Source organism: Schistocerca nitens, chromosome 7 (assembly GCF_023898315.1).
Source record: "Schistocerca nitens isolate TAMUIC-IGC-003100 chromosome 7, iqSchNite1.1, whole genome shotgun sequence".
Lineage (NCBI taxonomy): Eukaryota > Metazoa > Arthropoda > Insecta > Orthoptera > Acrididae > Schistocerca > Schistocerca nitens.
In genome coordinates, this window is record NC_064620.1 from 260,068,106 (window position 1) to 260,093,436 (window position 25,331).

At 42.8% G+C, this 25,331-nt stretch overlaps 1 protein-coding gene across 1 annotated transcript in view; it reads left to right on the top strand.

Annotated features, from left to right (window-relative positions):
- Nucleotides 1-25,331, top strand: part of LOC126195565 (protein artichoke) — a 209,601-nt gene that overhangs the window by 63,069 nt on the left and 121,201 nt on the right. Inside the window, exon 6 of the mRNA XM_049934189.1 lies at nucleotides 13,287-13,579. Within this exon, the coding sequence (XP_049790146.1) occupies nucleotides 13,287-13,579 (293 nt within the window). The remainder of the gene's footprint in view (nucleotides 1-13,286; nucleotides 13,580-25,331) is intronic.

Genomic DNA, 25,331 nt, shown 5'->3' on the forward strand with positions numbered 1-25,331 from the left:
TCCCAGTTGCTGCAGCTGCTACATTCCTGGAACAATCAAGATCGTTATACAGTAGTGGGAGATCGGCCATAGATCATCTCACTGTGTGGGGGATGTGTGGAGCTTGTTTTCATGCAGTGTACGGTACGGCTTCCCTGTGTGGTGCCAGTTATTCGGCAGTGTATTTCAGCTGGATATCCAGTAAATGCGTCTGATTAACAGGGGCTCGCCTGTGCCGTTATGTTTGCGTATGCTTGGCCATAGATGAGAGTGGCTTTTGAAAACTTTTTCCTCCAGATATCCCCAAATAAAGTAGTCACAAATTCTGAAATCTGGTGACCGCACAGGCAACCCTACATCACCCCTTAAAGAGATTAGGTGTCCAGGAAACATTTCTCTCAAAACATCAAGTGAAATTCGAGCCGTGTGAGCAGTAACTCCATCTTGTTGGAACCACAAGTCCCCAATACATCTTCTTCAACAATATCATCCAATCAGGGTTGCAGAAATGTGATTTTGAACAGTCACCGAAAAGCTCGTTGTGTAGCAATCACATATATGTTGTTTTCATAATAGGCGCGAGCGGCAAAACCATGATGTGCGCCGGTCCAGACCTTGTTGGCTACTGAAATGGAGTCAACGACTGAACAAATTCAGGCCACGTGCCTACCCCCACCACAGCCCCAGTAATCGATATAAACTGCTTAGTCGGTTCTGCTGCACCTTATACGTCCATGCCACACGGCAACAGGTATATCATTGTTCCTGCAATACTGTAGCGGTTCTTATATCATGTGTTTTTTGCTAGTTTCTAACTGTTGCTGTTGTTATAAAAGTAGTGCTGATTCGTTTTCCCAGTTTCTACCATAACCAATATTTCAAATCAGTGGACATTTTAAAAATGAACATTACTCGATGAAAACGATTTTTGTTTAAAAAACAAAAATATCTGCACTGTTACTAGGGCAAGTCGGTTATTAGTAAAAAATCTGTTATTAGTAAAAAACGAATAAAATCTGTCATAACAAAGACCGAACCAATATCGAGAAACACCGGTTAATCGGAACTAAAATACCGGTATTGGTTTTTCCGGTCGGTTTTTTTCCAGCCTTACTCTATCTTTCCATCTTCTGGCTAACCAAGATTCGTAGAAACAGTAAAGTTTGTCAATAAGCGGTCTGAGTTGCTACCGACTGAAGGAAGGGCGCTACAACAAGTGGACCGCGTATTTTCGCGTTTATTTGCTGCTTAGTTTTTCCAAACTAAAATCTGTGTTTTTTATTGCAAATGTAAACAAATAGCATATTAAATACACGATATTATTTAATTTATTTTTCAAACGTTAAAAACATTTAAAGCACAAACGAAAATTTATGAAAACTAGGAATAAAAATGTAATTTGCCAAAGAGTCAGAATCGATAATTAAATACGTTGTCAAGAGCATAAAGTAAATTAGTCTCACGAAATTCATCATATAGTGATCCAAATACATTTCTTGCACTGTCAAAACTGGAATACATATTGTATTAAAAAATTTCTTACCATCGTTCAATTGCCTTTACAAAAAAGGCAGTATTGATGAATTGCCTTGAACTCATTCATTAAAATTGGAATATTATCTCTTTATTGAATAATACAAGTATTTGATTTGCTGGCACGTTAGTAAATCCGGTAAAGCACTTAATATTGTTGTACAATAACTTTCAGCATGTGCAATTACTTAAGATTGGATATATTCATTCAACGGTGTCTTCTTTCGCATATAATACTAAAAAAAGTGAAATTGTTTTTCAAAAATATCGTGCTGGGAGGGAGGGGGTGGGGGACGGGGAAGGACATGTACTCTTCCATTCATTCTTCTGTTGTATGCGCTGTGGTATCACTCACGCTACTTAAGGCAAATTGCACGATAGAAAAGCATCAGTTTTAAGCACTCAAAAAATGGCTCACAACACTATGGGACTTAACTGCTGAGGTCATCAGTCCCCTAGAACTTAGAACTACTTAAACCTAACTAACCTAAGGACGTCACACACATCCATGCCCGAAGCAGGACTCGAACCTGCGACCGTAGCGGTCGCGCAGTTCCAGACTGAAGCGCCTAGAACCGCTCGGCCACTCCGGCCGGCAGTTTTAAGCATTCCTTCGGTTTTAAATTTAGGAAGTTTAGCAAATTACAAGGAAAATCAGTTTCTTAGAAATGACGAGAGCGTATTACAGCATTTACAACACTAACGGCATCTTGTGTACTTAATTTCGACAGCCCGAACCTTAGCAAATTTGCATTGCGAGAGAAGGCTTCTGCAGTGCGTTTTGTCTCAACTTTGTTAGCATTATAGCAACAGCAGCACAACCTGGCATTGCTTACACATCTTCGAAACTATTTTATTTCCAAACACTCACTGAACAAATGTAAGTAAGAGTAAACAATAACACTCACTGTAGTGTTGGCTGAAGTGCCAACACCGTGTTACTAGTGGAGGCCGAAATGCACGCGTTTTAGCTCACGCAGGCTGGCGTGAGGAGGGAAGAACTATACTGACGTGAGGTCTGGAACATGACAAGGAATGAGAATTCAGAAAGCACACGTAATTAGTTTGATACTTAACTTTAATCCATTAATGATGAACGTCACTCTTGACGGTACATGATTCACAATATCAATAGTAACTGAATATGGCGCCTTGCTAGGTCGTAGCAAATGACGTAGCTGAAGGCTATGCTAAACTGTCGTCTCTGCAAATGAGAGCGTATGTAGACAGTGAACCATCGCTAGCAAAGTCGGCTGTACAACTGGGGCGAGTGCCAGGCAGTCTCTCTAGACTAGACCTGCCGTGTGGCGGCGCTCGGTCTGCAATCACTGATAGTGGCGACACTGGGGTCCGACGTATACTAACGGACCGCGGCCGATTTAAAGGCTACCACCTAGCAAGTGTGGTGGCTGGCGGTGACGCCACACTCACAAAGTCACATAGCCTACAAAAATGGGCATGAAGAGGTCCTCAGTAACGTCATGCACAAAACAGCAAAAATCGTTTCTTATGCACAACACGTGTTGCTCATCCCTGTAGCTAACTGCCGTTGTACCACAATCACTCTTCTTATACGAGGTGCGTAACGGAGGCGAGAGTTTGAATCTCACAATGGCCACCCCACCTCAGTTTAATACCTGTCCATCTAATTGTTGACGTACCTTGCAACTCGCGTCCTTCTTCCAGCGCTGCTCTACTTGCTGCAGAATGCTGCCCTTCCCGTCCTATGGCTTCGAAGGCTAGCTGCCAAGCTGCGCTGAGAGCAAAACCCTTATCTTGCTTAACAAGATTCGTCGACATTCGTATCACCACTGTCTCCTTAATAATACAGTCCCAGGAAAGTGGGAGGCTTGTCGACAAATCTTGTTAATCGAGTTAAGGGTTTTACTCTCAGCGCTGTTTGGCAACTAGCCCTACAAGCAGTAACACGGAAGAGCGCCATCTTGCGTCACGTGGAGTCGTGGTGAACAACGGACGCGAGTTTCTAGCGACGTAAACCATCGGCTTGGCTGCTGTTAAACTGTTGCGGGTCGGCCGTTTCAAGACTGAAATGCCCGCTGCCGGTATCCACCGCATGCAAGGAGACGGACTTGATACGATGGCCGCTCGACGGTTGCGTCTTCCAAATTTCCATCTTTCCAACTACAACTAACTCATCCATCCGACTCACAAAGTAATTTAGGACTAACTTTCGATAAAAAAACTAACATGCACCTCGTTATCATAGTATTCACAGTTCGAAACTGTCTAAAGCAACCAACAGGCTTCTCCTATCATTAACTCCATCTGTAAGTTCCTCTTCTGTCCCATCCTCACCGACGCCGGAACGACATGCACTCCGCCTCGCCTTCCGAAATCGTGTGCCTTCTCCTACTCACCCACTTTCCTCACAATCCTCTCTTACTAAACTTTCTTCGGAAGCAATACATCAATCGCAAAACCCAATGCCAGTACCCAACATCGCAACTACTAATGAGTAATACTGGTACCCCGCTGCGCTGCTATATTCTTCCATGCACCTTCAAAGCTTTACCCATCTCCTCCTGCCAGAATTTCAACCCACATTTCCACTCCCCACCAATAAAATCCGTCCTAAGAAATACTCTTCTTCACAACACTAATCACAGGCGCCACCTTGCATTATCCATTTCTCTTCCTTTCCCTTTCTCTACCCTGCTGAACTTAGTCGCCACCCGCGGATCCGAAGCGTTTCATAGTCATAATCATCAGTACACCTCCGTTATGGGCGTGAATATTTTCATATATCATCAGCATCACCATTACGTCAGTCAAATTATTATTAGTGATTATATTTTAGCTGTAATATAAAATTGTATATAAAGTTCAAATAACCCACCCATATATTAAAAAAAAATCCAGTGTCATTTGCTTTACGTACAGTCATAAATATTGCCCAACAGTATTCTTTTGTTAATAATTTATTGTCATTTTTTCTTATGTATTTTAAAACATCTTCCAAGTTGCTTCACTTTTTTACAATGACCTGTTTCTCAGTTATTAACAGCTATTTTATGACGTTGATAAAGAAAGTGTTTGAGCTTTTCTTCAGTGTTAGAGGACTGTGAATTGTGGACTGAGTGCAGAATGGCTCAAGATCAGCTTTATCTGTTATCAGCCCTCTTTTCCGAAGGTAACTGAAATAATAGTGAAAAAAAAGCACTCCGTCACTTCGTCAGAAGATGGAAAGTGAGAACAGTCGTTCCGAAAAATCGCGCTCGCACTGCGTCGTTATACAGCATGAAACCCGTAAAGACTTAACTACTTTGATTGTATCAGAGGTTACACAATGAAGGCTTTCACGATCGGATGACATAGCTGCTGTTAAACCTGTCGGGATGTGAGGTCGTGGTCCAAGAAACTCTTCTGTTCCCGACGTTTCGTCCATGACTGCGCTGGACATCTTCAGAGGCGTTCCTCCGCTGAGTCTTGCCCACTGACTGGTCGGACGTCCGAGAGCGACATACATACTGTAGGAAAGGGGGCGTGGTCGAAGTAACACATGATGAGCAGAGATAATCCTTCTCAAAGATAAAACACTTAACTAACGATTGTCGTATTGTCAAAGATAAAATTTCTAGCGATTCTGCAGAGCTACTGTCCATATGTCGCTAAGTTTCATTGGCTCTTCTTTTTTATTAAAATTATCCTGATGCTTTTAAAAATTTCATTGGCTTCTCTGCATAGTCGTGGATAATAATTTGACGTTGAAGATAAAATTTCTGTTTCCTAAAATCGAAAGTTAACTTTTATCTTTGAAAAGCATTATCTCTGCTCATCACGTGTTACTTCGACCACGCCCCCTTTCCTACAGTATATATGTCGCTCTGGGACGTCTGACCAGTCAGTCAGCAAGACTCAGCGGAGGAGCGCCTCTGACGATGTCCAGCGCAGTCCTGGACGAAACGTCGGGAACAGAAGAATTTCTTGGTTTACCAGCAGTTATGTCATCCGGTCGTGAAAGCCTTCATTCTATGATCAGAAGAGTCTATGTCGAGGATTTCTCAAAATCAGTCAGATGTCTGGAATTTTTACATAAGAAGAGATCACATTTAATTTGTACTTCAACCTTCTTGTCACATTGTAGACACTCGTCTTCTATACCGAACTTTTTAAAGCTGAAGAGCATGTTTCGGATAGCTCGGGAGCATCGGATTTATGATTGTACAGAAAGAGCACTGCTCCGAGAAAGGATACATTACACAAGACGAGAGATCGATTCTGTTGACCGTAAATTACTGAAACGGCATTTATTCCTTGCTAGTAAGGTGCAGATAGATATGTGGAATAAATAGATTAGGGTACGTTTACATCTATGGAAGCTGTGCTGGAAACGAATACTAGTAGACATAAGAAAATGTTCAGAAAGTTACAAACCAATGTAGCAGCTGCAAGCAATACGCTGATGTCTGATACTGTTGTTAACAAGTCGGAGACAGTGTTATCTCAAGACGAGATTTCCGTCCTTGCAAAAGGAGGACACTACTCTGTAACACCTAACAGAGCACTAGTTGAAGATATTATTGCGAATGTAGAAGCAGGTATACGAAATGTCCCCAAGGAAACTGCAAAAGCAATTCGAATCGAAACCACCAGGGTCTTACGCCACAGTAAACCTTTGGAAAGTAATTTAACAAAAGACGAGAGGAAGGCTCTCAGAGATTTAAGTGCAGATTAAAAGATACTGGTTCTTCCTGCTGATAAAAGAAATACAACTGTTTTTATGAATACAAAGGACTATCGAAGCAAAATTTTGAACCTTTTAACCTTATGACGGTACAAAAAACTTAAAAAGGACCCTACAGCCAGCCTACTGAGGAAAACAAGTAATGTGATTAAGCCATCTACCTCTATTCAAAATGAAGATAAAAGAGTTTTGTTGAAGAGTGAAGCTATGTGTTCTAGACTGTATGGTGTAGCCGAAATTCACGTGATGGCTGGGTGTTGTGTGCTGTCCTTAGGTTAGTTAGGTTTAAGTAGTTCTAAGTTCTAGGGGACTGATGACCATAGATGTTAAGTCCCATAGTGCTCAGAGCCATTTTTGAGCCGAAATTCATAAAACAGATTTTCCTTTGAGATCCATAGTTAATGCCATCAGTTCTCCCACGTACAAAATAACGATATATCTAGCAACTCGTTTATAACCATATATCGGGAAACTGACGTATATATAAAAGACTCGCGTTATTTTATTGAGAAACTTTAAGGACTAATTCTGGCTCCTAAAGATATTCTTGTAAGTTTTGACACGGTGTCCTTATTAACTATGATTCCAGTTAACGAACTTATGATTTCAATAACGGATATTTTTCCAGGAGATTTGACTGCTCTTTTTAGACATAACCTTACATCGAGTCAGTTCCAGTGGGACAATGAATTTTATGAGCAACTTGACGGTGTAGCAGTGGGTAATCCATTACGTCCTGTCATCGCTAATTTGAATATGGAGAAGTTCGAACAATTGGCCTGGACAAAGCAAATAAGAAACCATCTCACTGGTATCGGTTTTTAGATGACACATTTGTGGTTTGGTCCCACGCTAGAAAGGCTTTGGACGAATTCTGTGATCATCTAAATAGAATTATTAAAAAAATCCAGTTTATCATGGAAATGGAAAATGATAATAGAATATCTTTCTTGGATGTTTTAGTTATGAGACGGTCCGATGGAAGTTTGGAACATTTTTAGGAAAGTATGACATACCGACTGGTAATTGCATAAAAACTCCAATCACCATCCAAAACAAAAGAGTGTTGTCATTAAAAATCATGTAGATAGAGCTGAGCGGATATGCACTTTGGGACACCTGGACGCTGAAATAAAACATTTGAAGCTGGCCTTCGAAAAAATGGTTACTCAGGGAAAGAGATAAAGAGAAGTTTGTGATCAAGGAACAGAAGACCGAAGGACAAGGATGAACCACAAGGACGGAAAAATACACTTTCTCTCGCTTTTCTAAAAAACGTAACGGATCAGATAGGTAAGATTTTACAGAAACATGGCATCAGACCGGTCTTTAGACCAACAAAGAAACTCAGTCAAGTACTCCAATCTTTGAAGGACAGGCTGTTTATGAACGACGTGACCCACCAACCACTCTGAGGGATCTACGCCTAATCGCCGTTGAGGAGTGGGATAATCTGGACCAATAGTGCCTTGATGAATTTGTGGTTAACATGCCACGACGAATACAGGCATGCATCAATGCAAAAGGATGTGCTACTGGGTATTAGAGGTACCGGTGTGTACAGCATTCGGGACCACCACCTGTCAAGGTTTCGCTGTATGGTGGTAAAATATGCAATGTGTGGTTTTCATGAGCAATAAAAAGGGCGGAAATGATGTTTATGTTGATCTCTATTCCAATTTTTTGTACTGGTTCCAGAACTCTAGGTATCGAGGTGATGCAAAACCTTTTTTGATGTGTGTATGTAATTATAAAGTTTACTTTAGTGAATGCTCTTAAGAATTTAAGGTTGTGTAGTGTGTCTACTTTATCGAAAGGAATTGTTGACGAGCCCTCATAGAAACGCTGGGGCCTAATGTGATCTGACGTAGCCATAGACCAAGAAGTTCGTATGATATCACTTTAAAATTTTATGTAGCGTTGTTAGATGTTTCTTTGTTTTATTAATATCGATATTCACTTCCTGACCAAAAAAAAAACTAAAGCAACAAGGACATATGGTCGGATGTCACTGTAACTTGGTACGCGCACGCACCTTCGGCAGATACGTAAATGATTCGAGTTGCAGTTGTACGCGACAGGCAGAACTATTGCCAGAGCGCGTTAGTGTTGTTTGCGTTTGGCATTGTTAGCAGGCTTGGTAGGATATGTAAGGGGCCTGAACAGCTATAGATTATGTGTAGCACTGTGGAGGACACGTAGACGCCGCATACTCGTATGAGACAGCGTTGTCAGCACGGGACATAATTTGAAAGGGTCTTCACTGTGAACCTCCATATTTCCGGATGATCGAAACGTGAGATATGCATTGGGATGTGAGAGTGGCCCGATGTTCGACTGCTCGGGAATGTGAGGGCGTACGTACATAGAATCGCCGCACTGTGCAACTCGCATATCGTAACCCCTTGACATCTGCACCTGCCATTCGGGAACAAGTTACGGACTCCATGCTACATTCTGTGCTGCAGCCGGGAAACGGAATTGCTGCTTCACCTGCAGGCTGCGGTAAACACAGTGATACAAACGGCTGCGTTTTTAGTGGTTCCGTCACCGAAAAGCGTTAACTGCTGATGAATGCTGACACGCTGCGTTCCGCGATTAATCGCGATTCTACGCGGCCTTGGATGACCGTCATCGGCAAGGATGAGGACAGGTCCCAATATTTCAGTGTTTTGGAGCGGAGCGGCATAGCGGCGTTAATCCTGACATCATGTTTTGGGCAACTATACGGTAGGATATAAACTCAGGGCATGTAGTGACGGAATGGTCTTTGACGCCACACCGGTACATCGCGGACATCCAGCGTCCTGAGCACCCTCAGACGTCAGTACCATGGCGCCCTTTTTCAACAGGAAAATGACCATCCACGTATTCCATGTGTCTCCACGAATTTTCTGCGTGATGCTGAGGTTCGTCTACATCTACATATACATCTACATTTATACTCCGCAAGCCACCCAACGGTGTGTGGCGGACGCACTTTACGTGCCACTGTCATTACCTCCCTTTCCTGTTCCAGTCGCGTATGGTTCGCGGGAAGAACGACTGCCGGAAAGCCTCCGTGCGCGCTCGAATCTCTCTAATTTTGCATTCGTTATCTCCAAGGGAGGTATAAGTAGGGGGAAGCAATGTATTCGATACCTCATCCAGAAACGCACCCTCTCGAAACCTGGACAGCAAGCTACACCGCGATGCAGAGCGCCTCTCTGGCAGAGTCTGCCACTTGAGTTTGCTAAACATCTCCGTAACGCTATCATGCTTACCAAATAACCCTGTGACGAAACGCGCCGCTCTTCTAACTACTCTTGCGGCCAGCAAGATCTACAGCTCAGTACCTGGTAGAATATTTGTGTGACCAGCTCGGACGTCAATTCCGGCCCAGTCCCAGTATCGAGGATACCAAAGACCAATTGCAATACTTTCTTGATGCAATAATTTACAATAGTTGTGGATCAGCTTGCGTCATCAGAGAATACAAACGAATCTCTGCATGCGTCGTGGCCAGATGGGTGCTATATCGTAATGATAAGTGGGTTCGGATTGGTAAATTGACTGTAAATTTGATTCGATAATGTAATCACTGAAACATCATCATATATCATCTTTTTAATCAATATTAGATCAAACAGGACCTGTCGGAATCATACCGTGTAGTTTTTCACGGCCAGAGTCTTCATTAGTTAAAACTTCCGGGCTGAGAGGCAGTGGTCGTCGATCTGTAAAACTACTTCTTCCTGACGTTTCGTTGCCAACTGCGGGTAACATCTTCCGAGGTGAGTCGACGACTGGCTACCAGGCCGTGGAGGTCCCGTTTATGTAGTGCGCATACAGGGCACCGCCATACGTCACATGGCGCCGACTGTAAGTCTATCTCTGACTAAAGTCATTATTCTCGATTGAAGGTAATCGATTGTCACAACGTTGGTGCAGAATCGGCCGCCATATTTGGCTAGCTTCAAGCCTTCCTCTTTTCGGTTAAAATTACTGTGGTGTTCCTGAATCTCTATAGTTTCCCTATAAATAAACCTCTATAGCTTCCCTATACATAACGGCTTCAAAAGTATCTTGCAACGAATGTGTTACGATCAACCAATGGATTAATAAAAAAGTGTTCCATTCCTACAGAGGATAAAAATTATCTATGTAAAACGGAAGCTTATCCTTCTAGAATATATGGGATTCCGAAGATATACCTTCTGTGGTGGGTAACTCATCAAAGTATTCAACTCACAATATACCAAGAGATAATTCGATGTTTCCTGGACTATGGTTGTATGGTGTATCGCAACGCGTCTAAGATTTACCTCTCCAAATTACTCATTAGTTCAGAGCCATTCGTACCTGCCTTGGATCCATTGTTCCATGCCTACAAACGTTCTTTTAGTGGAGACAGAAAAGATGCCCTAAACATTAGACGCCATATGCGGTCAGTCATTCAAGAAATAGCCCCCGTAGAAAGTCGAGTGTATAAGAGTAGAGACTGCATTCATTAACTACGGAAGAAGAACTAAAAGTTCGTCCATGTGCACAATCGTTAACTCTTGGCATCCTATCATATGTTATATGTGATGTTCTTCATATTTGCCTTTATTTGAATATGATCTTGATGGACTCAGCTGCCAAGTTCCTAACTGTAATTATAATATGACAAGCTCGCTGAATGTTAACGTAAATTCGAGATTCAACTGTCTCACTGAACGTCTGTGGCCTGGTTATATTTGTATATGTACTAATGGATCGAAAATTCTTCAGGAGGAGTATACCGAATGTGCTTTTCTATGCCCTCAGATCCAAATCAGTAAAGCCTACAAACTGCCCAAAAATGCTTCGGGTTTTACCGCGGACACTGGCAATTTTCGAATCAATTAAGTTTGTATCTTCAACTTTTCTCTTAAAGATATTAATCATTCCCAAATCTCATTTTGTTCTTAAAAGTATTCAACACCAGAGTTGGAATATAACAATCAACTGTTATATTTTGGATGTGATACTTGAATATATTCGCTGTAAACAGAGGGGGTAGACAATAATTTTGAAGTGTGTGCATTTTCAAGCTGGCGTACGGTGTATCAGGGAGTTGATGTCCTAGCGAAGCAAGCTCTATCTACAGCAACTGTTCTCGATGCAGGCTACTTACGTGAAGTCAAGAACTACAGAAAACAGCAATTGCAAGACGCGTCGAATATCTCGCAACAAACAAAAGGTGAATATAATGTTGCATTACAGCTAGAAATTCCTACAAGGTCGATATCCACCGTCATTCGACTCCGCTTTAAACATGCCTCTTTTTACTGCCGGCCGAGGTGGCCGAGCGGTTCTAGGCGCTTCAGTCCGGAACCACGCGGCTGCTATAATCGCAGGTTTGAATCCTGCCTCGGGCATGGATGTTTGTGATGTCCTTAAGTTAGTTAGATTTAAGTAGTTCTAGGGGACTGATGACCTCAGATGTTAAGTCCCATAGTGCTCAGAGCCATTTGAACCTTTTTTTTTTCTTTTTTGCCGCACGGACTGGGGCGCCTTGCCACGGTTCACGCGGCTCACTCCTTCAGTGTTTCGAGTCCTCCCTTGGGCATGGATGCGGGTGTTGTCCTTAGCGTAAGTTACTTTGAGTTATATTAAGTAGTGTGTACACATAGGGAACGATTATCTCAGCAGTTTGCTCGCATGGGAACATCATCACCGCCATGCCTCTTTTCCTATACTTATGTATTAGAAACAGTATTTACAATTTCCCTATATGTGGGTGTGGGTCGAGTCAGAAGCTGTGTAAGCCACATCTTGTTTTCATGTTCCAAATTTGTCAATGAACGATCTGAATTTCAGAAGACTTTGATGAATACGGGTTACCTCCTGCCTCTAACACCTTCTGTTCTTTTGATTTATAAAAACATTCGCATGTATAAAGCGATTGTCAGTTTTCTTAAGCGCGTAGGAAAAATCTGTAGGACCCATAGTTTCATTCATCTGTATCACTTACCATTAAATTTAAGAAGTAGTGTGAATTGATAACATCAATATCTCGAGTTAACTTATCATTCTGTTTGTTAAACATTTCTTGTGGAAGCTTGAGCTCTGAATTCTGCAAACATGCATTTACGTATTTATATGTTCTATGTAGAGAGACAGGGTGGCAATTACTGAACTATATGAATAAGAAACGTAAATTATTAAGAAACAACGGCGTACGCACACTTTATTCAACATGTAAACGTCACTACAGGTATTCGGATTTAGGATATGACATGTACGATATACCTGCCATCATTGGGGATGATGTGGCGCAGACGAGTAGCGATATTCTGCGTGACCCACTGAAGAGTCAGAACATTGATGCTGTCGATGACCTCCTGAATGGCTGTTTTCAGGTCAGCAATGGTTTCGGTGTTATTGCTGTACACCTCGTCTTTAATATAGCCCAACAAAAAGGAGTCGCGTGTGTTCAGATCAGGAGAATATGGCGGCCAATCGAGGGCCCTGCCAGTGGAGCCAGAATGTGGTCCCAAGGTACTAATCCCGGACATCAAACACTCTCCCGCTTCGATGCGATCGAGCTCCGTGTTGCACGAACCACATCTTGTCGAAATCAAGGTCACTTTGGAAAATAAGGATGAAACTATCTTCCAAAACTTCAGGTACCGTTCGGTAGTCACAGTGCCATCAAGGAATATCGCACCAATTATTCCGTGACGACACTACACACCACACCTGTTGGGGGTGAACAGACTTCTCGATCGCGAAATGTGGACTTTTAGTCCCCCAAATGCGCCAGTTTTGCTTATTGACGAACCCATCCAAATGAAAGTGGGTTTCGTCGCTAAGCTAAACGGTACATGCGTATACTAATTCCCGTGATGCCCCGCGGCCAAGAGTGCAGTTTGAACGTCCTAATGCAAACCGTTCAGAAGTTATGACGATTTTATTTCATATAGTTCAATAAGTGTCACGTTGTATGTTGTCCATAGTTAAATAGAGTACAAGCTGTGAAGGCCAAACGAAACAAACAAACTTCGTAAAGACTGAAATGCTTCAAACAGTCTGCTGCACGCTCCTGCACCGCGTCTGCCCGCAGAGAACCCGCTGCACTGCGGCTGCGAGTCGCAGGAGATGTGGCAGTGGCTGCGCGACCACCAGAAGCTGGTGGGCGTGACGACGCGCTCGCTGCGTTGCGAGCAGCCGCCCGAGCTGCGCGGGCTCGTCTTCATGGAGCTGGAGCCGCCGCGCTTCTGCTCGACGCCGCTGGTGCTGAAGCTGGCCATCCAGGACATCCAGCCGTTCAGCGTGCTCGTCTCGTGGCAGAGCCGCGAGCACTCGGGCCTGCTCGGCTACCGCGTCGCCTACCACGCGCTCGACCGCGACGACGCCGTGAGTTCCCTGGCGCCGGCCGCGCGCCTCGCACCGGCTCCCACCTGTTGTGACGTATCTTATAAAAGATTTCGCCGTAGCCTCCTTGAGTTTGAAATTTCCCCAATTCCTTGCGACCCGATTGCACCTGCTGCGTATTCTTTTTTAGGCTTCTCCTTCACAGTCGCAGTTTTACTGCAAACATGGGAATTATTCTATCTTTTGCACTGTGTAGAGTCTCATCTGGAGCAATTTCCATATTCAAAAGACAATCGTACAAATGAGACACATATCACATAAGGAAACAAGTACTAACAACCAAAGGTTATTTTATCTAGTGATATGCCCTGCTTACCCGCACGACAGGACAGATAGAGTAAATTGTGGAAAGGGGCCAAAATAAGGCGCTGTCAGTTACATTCGAACATTCAACTTTATTGTGTGACCAAACGTTACAAGAGCCCAAAAAAGTTTTTAAACACACAAAACACCCATCTATAAAATTTGGGACTTAATTACCCACTGAAAGCCACTGTAATTTAAAACGACTGAAGCCCAATAACTTAAAACGCAAGCCAAACCAGAAATGTAAAGGCAAGCCTTATCTTATAACAGTTGTTTAGTTAGTCCGAAGTAAACAAGTTAAATTCAAATCGGCTGAAGGCCGAACACTTAAAACTCCAAAACATATATATATATACATATTAAACACCAAGGTCCTTACATGAAACAGTTCTTTAATTTAGGTTGAAGGCCTTAAGAACAAACACCTGAAACTCAAACCGGCTCAAGGCCGAAGACTTAAGTAATCAGTTGGTTGAACAAGTTAAATTCAAATCGGCTGAAGGCCAAATACTTAAAAATTTAAAAAAAAAAATTCTTTTAATACCAAAGGGCTTACGTGAACCAATACTTTAAACTAGGCTAAAGGCCTCAAGAGTAAAACACCTCTAATTTAAAACACGAAACCGTGTAGAAGCCCCATAAGTACCAACAACAAGTACAAATTTAAAAAATTAGGCTGTACACACAAGGACGCCGAGATGTTCGAGGGTCGGCCTGTAATTCAAACACAAACGCTCGCTTAGGTGAGACAGAAAGCCGGGCCAACCAATCATGATCCGACGACAACTCAAGTGACCGACAGTCAGCAGACCCACCGAGAAGATGACTTCCACTTCACCTGACCAGGGCACAACAGGGAGTTCAAAGGCACAACGTAGAAGATGCTAGCGCCACCAACCAATCGTACACGGAGTTGTCAAACTAAACACCGTCCTGGACAGCAACTACACAATGAGGAACCTACACTGCCCGAAATTTACGTCAACGCCCAGGGCACGTAACAGGAACGTTAACGGCCACAAGGCAGAAGATTCCGCTGGCATACTTCAATTCAAATAACCAAATATAGTGAAACTCCACCTGAGGATGGCTAGAATTTTCCAACTTTGAAACCAAGTTGTTGCTCGCTGGAATATCCCAACAGCCGACAACGAACTCCAAACGACACAATGTGAACAGTCTTGACTTGTTGGTAGGTTAAATCCAAACTCAACTTTGGTGTCCAGTGTCGGTGAGCCACGGTCCGCGTAGAAATGGGAACAGCGCCACACTCTCAGACACCGCGTAGAGACCGCTATCGGGCTCCGGCATAACTACGCCCCGCCGAGAATTCCTCACTGCTCCACGCCAACCAACCCTCCGAGCCAGTACGCCGACAACATTTAAAATAACTTTCCAGCCAAAATCACACCAACAACACAAAACTCACGAACACTTGCACGAAGAACTAGACAATGCTAACGGGAGTGGCTGTACAATAACAGGGACGAGCACGCGTCGGCACACACAGCCAAACCATAAGCGATCGCCAGCCAAATACACGTCGTCCGGCAAGACGACCTACCGATGACCAACCAAAGTCGTTCCCGCTCCTATCATGTGTGTCGGACACCGTCGGGCGAGTCATGCGTGTCCAGACCTCACTCCTGCCGTGCCTGGACTGAAGTTGTGCTGTGTGCCAACTGAAACATTGCCAGGTCCGAACTAACTCACAACACACGACGACCGGGAAGTAATAGCAGTCCAGCAAAGATAATACGGGAGTGCTGATATCGATAAGCGCTGCTGCTGTCGCTCAAGGGCAGGCACAGCAGCAACTCAGTGACACCAGTAAATGAAAATTAAGAAAACGAGGCGGCAGTACGGTAAAAAAACAAGGTGTAAAATAAGAAATGGCACGAACATGAGCTACGCACAGCTCAGCTAGTAAAACATTTAGTAGGTAAATAATAACCCTCCACCTGTAGCCACCACTAAAACGGTATCACATAAACCAGCAAACAAACTCAGGTATGAACACCCACCCCTGGACCATTATAAAGGATTTAACTAACAATAAGTATATACAGATACTGTATATTGTTACTAAAGCTAGAAAACCCCGAAGGGATATAGATGACACTGAGACAAGTACTTTAATATGAGACACCAGCGGTTGCAAATATCGGGAAATAATCCGAACATGGACTACAAATTATGAACATGAGACGTCACCAGATAACGTACCTTGCCGCACGCTCAGCGGTGGAGCCTGTCGGTCTGTCGCACTTGATCACCTCAATCTGTCAAGTACTTATGCCGGTGTGGCTTCGAACTTACGTGCGTGACTTAAGGGAGTGGTTTTTTTTTTTTTTGACTGCCTTACACAGATACGTGTTTCCATTAAGGTAATATTAGTTATTTTATTTACAGATGTCGTGCTCTCCACTGGTCAGCTGCAAAGTACGTTGTTGCAAAAATCTACCATATTAGGTCACAAGTGAATAAGTATAAACTTCAGAATTACACCGCTGCCAGTAGACGACCTACATGTTCCTTACTGAACAAAGTCTGTAAACAAGAAAAGATGGAACAAAAGGAAAGAAACACAAAATAAGAATACCTTCTGTTTGGTTATAGTAAGAACAATAATATTGTAACGTCTACGTTTGCAGTATATCATACGAGGGGTATTCAAAAAGTAAGTTGACTTTGCCCGCCCGGTTAGCCGTGCAGTCGGCACGAATCCGCCCGGCAGACTTGTGTCGAGGTCCGGTGAACAAGCCAGTCTGTGGATGGTTTTTAGGCAGGTTTTTATCTGCCTCGGCGAATGCGTGATGGTTCACCTTATTACGCCTCAGCTACACTAAGACGGCGATTGCTGCGGGGGTCCACAGGGGCCGAACCGCACAATAACCCTGAAAGAGTAGTTCGGTGGGGGGCGGTGGAGAGGTGGACTGCAGTAGTCGTCGTGGGATTGTGGACCACTGTGGCTGCGTCGGGGACGGAGCTTCTCCGTCGTTTCTAGGCCCCTGGTTAACATACATCACAATACAAGGTGACTTTTCAAATTGCGCGGGTAACGTACATTCGATTATCGATCTTTTTCTTTGTCATGTTGGTACACATGTTCCGAACATATGTTCACAGTTTCAAGTGCACAGCATACTTCGTTTGTTTTTGACAGATTGAAAGGTTAGACATGTTTTAGTCTGCTCGGCGATTTTCGATTATTATAAAAATTAGAGTAAAGAATTTGCATCAAATTTTGTGTGAAAAAAGGATTAAAGAGCACTAAAACCCTTGAAATGTAGGCAGTGACACACGATGAGTCTGCTCTAAGTGAACAGAATGTTTACAAGTGGAACAAGCTCTTCCAACGTGGCCAGGAAGATGCCAATGGCGAGCCTTGCTCTGGGCGCCCCAGCATACCAACAACAGATGATAATGTCGAAGCTGTGAAGAAAATTGTTTTGGAAAATTGTCGAATTACCGTAAGAGAAATCGCTGAGGATGTTGGCACGTCGGTCGGCTCGTATCATGCAGCTTTTTCTCATGCTTTGGGTGTGAGACGTGTGTCAGCGAAAATTGTTCCAAAACCTCTCAATTTTGATTAGAAGAACCGTCGCATGAGCATCGCTCAGAAGCTCTTGAATGACGTCATTGATGATCCTGATTTGTTCAAAAGGGCCATAACTGGTGACGAAACATGGGTTTACGGCTGTGACGTCGAAACCAAAGCCCAATCGTGACAATGGAAGCATCCCAGAGAGGCAAGACCGAAAAAGGCACGCCAAGTTCGATCAAAGATTTGCTTACTGTTTTTTCAATTACCATGGCGTAGTACATCATGAATTTTCTCCTCAAGGTCGTACGATCAGTAAGCAGTATTATCTTGACGTTATGCGCCGTTCGCGAGAAGGAATACGCAAATGACGTCCGGAATAGTGGAAAAACAGTTCATGGCTATTGCATCACGACAATGCACCTGCTCATTCATTATTGCTTGTAATACAAAAACAACACGACAATCGTGTCTCAACCACCATATTCACCCTACTTGACCCCCTGTGATTTTTTTCTGTTCCCAGATCTGAAGAGATCTATGAAAGGATGAGGATTTTCAACGATTGAGGAAATAAAAACTGCATCGCTGGAAGTACTCAAGGCTGTACCAGAAAGTACTTAGGAGAAGTGCTTCGAGGATTGGAAGAAGCGTTGGCACAAGTGTATTGTATCGGATTACTTTGAAGCGGACAACATGAATATTGATGAATAAATAGATATTTTTTCATAAAAATATAATGCTCTCTTGCTTTTTGAACACATCTCGTATTTGCAAAACATATTCGAAAGCAGATTAGTCTAGCGCAACGATATGCACCACTCTATTGGCGACGGTACGATCGAGAAGCCCACTCGTTGCACAGCGGTAAGGTACGTCGCCTGGTGACGTCACGTTTTCAACGTTTGTCCTCTACTTCTGGGGTACTTCCCGACATTTTCAACCCCATGATCTTATATTAAATTACATCTAACGGTGTCATGTACGTCACTTCACGACTTTTAAACGTTAAAAAAAATTATCCTTTATACAACAGTAGAGAGTGCAGGTATTGCCTGCTGGGGAATAGCGACCGTTACAAATGAAGATTGCAGAATCCACGGCTACATAGCTTCTGAAGACACTTGCATTGGTCAAGTGAAACATGTCAAAATAAAGAAGTCTCATCCGATTTGTGCCTGCTCTGCAGTTTTAATATGCATGTAAGTTAGGACATATCAACCTGCTACCCCCTCTGCCCCCCCCCCCCCTCTTCCAAACCCTACCTCAACATACATACACATTTCGAAATACAGTATATGTGCAAAGATGACAACCTGGTCCTTTCAGTTACTTTCCACTAATCAATATACGCAATACACTCAGTAACGCTATCTGGAGGCGCCCAGAGCTATGAATCTCACAAGCAGTACATCGGAAATGCGACTCTAATGTCGGTAATTAAACATTAATTTATTCAAATTAAAAATAACAATCATATAATACATACGTAAGTAAAATGCAGTACATAATGAACAAACAGTGTTGAAAAACAAAGTGACCTTGTTCACTGGCTTGCACAGTTATAGACTGCTGAATAATTAAGCCTTTGCAACGAAGTCCTGACTTTCAGCACCGTTAACTTCAGTTCAGCTGCACGAAATATAATGTCAAATTACAGTGACTGGACACTGTGATGATATCCGCAAACCACGTGCATTCAGCAGAGCTACTGTGGATTCGAGGCAGAAGCCAGTCTATGACATAAAATGTTTGGACGACTGAGTTTCCCAAAGCGCCGGTTGTGCGAATTACGCTCAGTGTGTGCTGAAATGACGCCACTGACGTGCTACTGGCTCTGCCGCAGAAGACGATGCCGCCATCGCAGCTTGAACACTGCACATCTGTGCAGGAGCCGACTTTCTCGTCTCAAACCGAGCTTCAAAACGTGAGTCTGTGACAAGACACAGCTACAAGCACAGTCCAGAATGTCTAACCTTGCCCCATACGGCCAAGCTCAACCTGTCTTCATAAATCGCCGTGGCGAAATCTTCACCTTCCCGCGCATATTCGCGGCCTCTTACAGATTCCCGCCAATGCACATTAGTCCACCAATGGTTAAAAGTACGGAGAGCACAGCTCCCACTGCGTAGAGACCCATGTCACCAAAAATGCCGCCAAGACAAAGCATCTCTAAACGTATCCAATGTACACTCGGAATTCAGCCCCACTTCTAAATAACAGGAGTCACAGTACCGTCACTTTGACGTCATTGGCTCCTCTACCAATGCGACCTTCTTGTGTTCTCCTTTAGCTTCGCTACAGAAGTGCTGAAAGCGTGCGCCAACAGAGTTACGAAACTAATCTAATCACATTATTTCATCCCACTGTGTTCTTTTCGAAAGTGGCCAACAGCTGTCAGCAAAGGCGCTTCCAAAAAAACATCTGAAGCGGCTCTTCCCCGCCATTAGAAACCTGAGCTGGTCAGTTTCGGCGTTCGACCGGTCGCTATTATACTGTGCACAATGCCCTTCATTGCTCTTCATCACCTCCGAGCCACACTTTCGTTACAAAGAGACGCTCGCTGGCCGGATCGAGCTCTCCACGAAGACTATCCCCTTATTTTTTTAATTTTTTTTAGCTGCCTGCCCAGTTTCCCTCACACACAAACGCACCATGCTCAGTGTTTCCCATGATCACACAGACTTACGAAAATAATCGTAACGTCATCAGTTTATAGACAAAAAGTAATCATGCCTTCTAAAGTAGTACGTCCAGTCTATGTAATTATAAATATTGACAAGGTGAATTGTTTTAATGTAGATCTCCATTAATACTGTAATTAAAAATATAATAGAAAAAAGGCTTGCCCCCTATCATTATATGTATTCAGATACGTGGAAACACATTTGTCCTCTCGCCTCCCCCCCCCCCCCCCCGTTCCAATCTCGTCGCAATATGCAAGGTGTTACAGAACGACTTTTTAAACATTTGAGAGATTGTAGAGAAAATTATGGATGTTTTAAAATGAACCTGTGGTCGGAAATGTGAAACAAAGATTCTACAGTAGTATGTACAGACCCAGTCGGTAGGCTAAATGAAATACGAGAGTATTGTAATTTAAAAACCATTTATCGACAGAAGAGTACAATCAAATACCGTAAACCGGATCCGTGGCTTCATACTGTAGAGTAAATGTTCCATCTGACCACCATTATCTTAATTACATAACATGCAACGACAGACTATGTTTTATCTGATTCGCCGTAAAATTCCGCGCTCCCCTCTAATGGTACAAAACGCTATAAATATTCAATGAATAAACTCAGGTACTGTTCTGTTCCTACTGGTGGTGTGTATACGGGAGGCTTTATATAACCTTAGAGGAAAAAGTCAAGTGGTGATGTCAGTTGAGCACATAGGTCAAGCGACTGGGCATTCCCTTCCAGTTACTTTCGTCATGAACTTTTCTGTGAGATATGCGCTGGCCTAACGATAAAAGTGTGCCAGATCACCATCCTTCGGAAAACCCAAATTAGTGCACACGTAGATAGGTATATCCTTCAAAAGTTCAGTACGGCATTTTCCGGGAGCTTCAACGATCATAAACAATTCAAACGATCTGATAAGACATGTGGTTCAAGAAGGTGATCTCCAAGAATTCCAGTCCAAATGTTCACAGCGAATCCTCCTGGTAAATGTGTGTACGTATGTGTGTATTTGACCACATCTCCTCCTAGACCACTTAACAAATTTCAGCCAAATTTGATACAGGTATCGCCTACTATCTGGAGAGAATACCAGGCAAAGGGTAGGGGTGGGACTGAAAAAGCAGTGTAGCCTAAGATGCATGAATACCCATACCTACGTCATGCAGTATTTGAGAGTGAGAGCACTCGGAGTCTTTAAGCAAACGCTACAAATAATTTTAAACATTTACGAAATTTTTCTCCCTGACGATCGCAAGAAATGATGAAAGGAAAACAGTTTAACGCCTAGTACGATTTCGTAATAAAATTGCCACATGATGCTCGATGTTTTAAACTACTACTAGTGGGAGAAGTTGTTTACTACTAACTGAATTGACGACACAGTTCGCTGATAGTTATTTTGCGTGTGGTGTTATCGAAAAAAAGTTTAGTAAAGGTTTGAAATTATGTGGAAAGTTTGTTGCAAGTCTATAAGTGCTGGTATTTTCAAATACTGGATGAATATAATATGGGTATTTTCCTCAAGACACGCGTGCAGTCCTGAACTGTCATACTTTTCTTTCTGTATCGAACCTTTCGCATAAAATTACACCTCTTGCTGAGAAGATTGCATCAGCATTAAAATTTTTAAATCCGGTCACTATTTACATAAAGTACTGAAAATAATGTTTTTTTTTTTTAATTCCGGGAATTCGCTAGATTGGCATCCTGCGACTGCGTCTGGGTTCCGTGTCCTGGGATAGCCGCTCACTTATACAGATAGAAATACATAATCGGAGACAAAAGCTGCTGTGCGTAATGCGAGACACATTTTCATAATGAAAGAAAGGCTGCATTGTTTTCTTGGTAATGTTTTAATATAGCATGTAGAAATTTTGTTTAATGCGTAGCTGTATTGCTCTTGAAAGCCTATAAATTGTGTCTGGTGGTGATCAAGTGGGAGGAGCGGTTGACGTCATTACGGTTGATATAATTCGACTTCTTGGGGAGAACAACAGCATTGGACCATACAGTGCTGTGCCGATGGCTTTCCTTTATACACTGCTCCGTTTTACCTGGCTGTGGTTATTTATTTTTTAAACTTGGCGACTGATTGGCCACGTGTACGTGGAGACACAGTTTTCGCAGCAATCGCTGACATAGTGTAACTGAGGCGTAATAAGAGGGACCAGCCCGCATTCGCCGAAGCAGATGGAAAACCACCTTAAAAACCATCCACGGGCTGTCCGGCACACCGTACCCACAGAGCATGGAAGGATACAAAGCGGCCTTCCCCACGGCAGAGGCGCGGCCGGCATGTGCTCGCCTGCCTCGCCCCCCTGGGAACCTACCTGGCCGGCTGGGCACAGGCCGCGCTCCTGTTTCCTTCCAAATTTTTTGCTTACTACCTTATCTCACCTGATTTTCTCATCTCTAGTTGGTAGTTATTAACGTATTCATGGAGATGAACAAATAAACTAAATAATATAGGCGGCGAGATAAAAAAAACTTAAAAACAAATCAAATTGCATGGCATTACTTTCACTGCAAAACTTACTTTTTTTAACACATACTATAATTGCTTGCTAATTTAATTACTTTCGCACGGCAATAAGCATCAAAAATTACCCGTAGATTATGGTTATGTTTAATATACTCACAAAAGAAATAACGGAAAAAGCAAATAGTTTATGCACAATTCTTTTTAATTGTCTCTCTGCACCATTCTCTTCCTAGAAATCATAACGGGAAAGCTGTTTTTTTTTAATCCTAGCATAATTCAGCATTAATGTCTTATTAATTTGAACATTAGCATAAATTAAAATGAGTAAATAAATAAAGGTTCATATGGTTCAAATGGCTCTGAGCACTATGGGACTTAACATCTATGGTCATCAGTCCCCTAGAACTTAGAACTACTTAAACCTAACTAACCTAAGGACATCACACAACACCCAGTCATCACGAGGCAGAGAAAATCCCTGACCCCGCCAGGAATCGAACCCGGGAACCCGGGCGTGGGAAGCGAGAACGCTACCGCACGACCACGAGCTGCGGACAATAAATAAAGGAGTAAGCTTAATTATTTCTAACAAATTTGTATTATTGGCCTTTGAAATTAACCTTTTTTTAAGTTTTTGTGTAATTGTTTGTTCCTCAATATTCTGGTTTTTAACACATATATATTTCTTAATTCTAATACTAAAATAAATTTTCCCAATGCTGTCAATTATCCAGTTTCTGTGATCGTCTTCCCCACCATTTGAGAAGTGTGGCGAGTCGACAAATAAATTGAGATTTGAGCACTGGTTGAGTAAACTGTTGCAATAAAAGGTAAGATTGCTCTTTGGTCTCCCTTTCAATGTGCTTGTCTTAAAAATGTTTTCACAAATCCTACATGAGCGATTCACATCAGACGAAGGCTGCACCTACCCTCCACGGTTTTTAATTGAAACCAAATTGATAGCTAAGTTCAAAGGCATATTTTCGTCATGTCATATTTTCGTCATGTCCACTGATTGCCGCCAAACATTCTTCACCTTTTATTTTCCGCCCTAGGCTCCGCACAACGTATCCTCCAATGTATTCCACAACACCCATACTTAACGTGGAAAAAACTGGCTCCATTGGTACGAAGGGTTCATCTTCTTACTTCCCCTTGAAACTTCTGCGTCCAACAAGCTTGATTTAGGCGTAGACACATTTTTTTTATCTCCACTGCTTAATTTAATTCCAAGTCCCAAAAGGTCAATTTTATCAAGTGGTATTACATTTCCACTGCTAACATCACTTTCATGCAACTGCTTATGCACAATAATTATCCTGAACAAGTGGCAAAACTCGTAAGCACTTGGGTTGTCATTGTTTCCGCCTCTCCTTCTGATATAGCAGAACAATCTCTCCAAATGGTCTTGACTTATTTTATACATGGGTATATATTTCAGCAACTTCTCCTCCTTTATAAGTCTGACATACATTCTGCACATGCTGTTGACGCATATCAGAAAAGCCATAAAACCAGTTTTAGTGGACCATTGAGTACTAATCTGCCGTTTTTTTTTCTTTTAGTTGCAGAATGTAAGTTTCTGCTCTCTAAAGTTAGACAAACATCAAGTTCATTATTTTCATTTATTGCTTGTTTTAAATATTTTCCTCTAATAGATCTGGAACTTAGTACATCAAATAAATCATTAAAAATATTTACGAATTTGATAGTTCCATCACAGCCTTCGAATCCTGGAATGCCTTTCATTTAACAATATTTCAGTGCATCTGCCACACTCCTACTAAGCAACTGAGCTGCTACGGTTGTTACAACTGTACGCCACACACATACCCATTCGAAAGCAGGAAAATTTTCGCGCACAACAGCAAAATATCACACAATAACAACTCGTCTCCGAATCTACACCCAACCAACACTGGACTGAACAACGAAAAGCTCTAGACTGCATACCTGTTCGCATAAAGGAAGGAATTAACGGTACCCAGGCGGGAACGGCAGCGCAGAGTTCCAGCGCGGTAGGTGCCCAGGGAGGCGGGGTTACCTGGCACATCCCGCGCCGGCCGAAGGCCGCTCTATATCCTTCAATGCTCTGTGACCGTACCTCGACACTAATCCGCCAGGCGGGCTCATGCCCTGGACCGGCATGCCTTTACGCTCAGGAAGCAGCGCGTTAGATCGCGCGACTATCCGGGCGTGCTGACTGCTGTATTGTTGGTTTCTTTTAATACGTGTAAGGGCGCTGGTAAACTCGCCATTGAGCGCCCTTGAACTCCAACGACACACACACACACACACACACACACACACACACACTGGGTATAGCTTAGTTTCTCCGCTCCTCGCCCCCTGTGCTGTTAGCTACAAAAAAATCTGTAATTATACGATCGGTTGACTCGAAGGTAGTACAGAAAGTTAAGAATGTTACAGCTAGCAAGATGAAACACTAACGTAGAAGCACAGAAAGACTTTTGAACTTTATTCTTAATGATGAATAGTTTTATTGAACCGTAACATATTTAACTGAAAAGAATTTTTTGAAATGGTACACTATTTAGTAGCGTAGTACAGTTTAGAGAACGGCTTCGTAACAATAGTGCAGTGTCACAGCTACTATTTACAAGAGCTGCAACCAAGGCAGTGGCTACATTCTTCCTGCGTTCAAGTTATTAGTACTCACACATGTTTTTACTAATAGTAAAATATATCGAC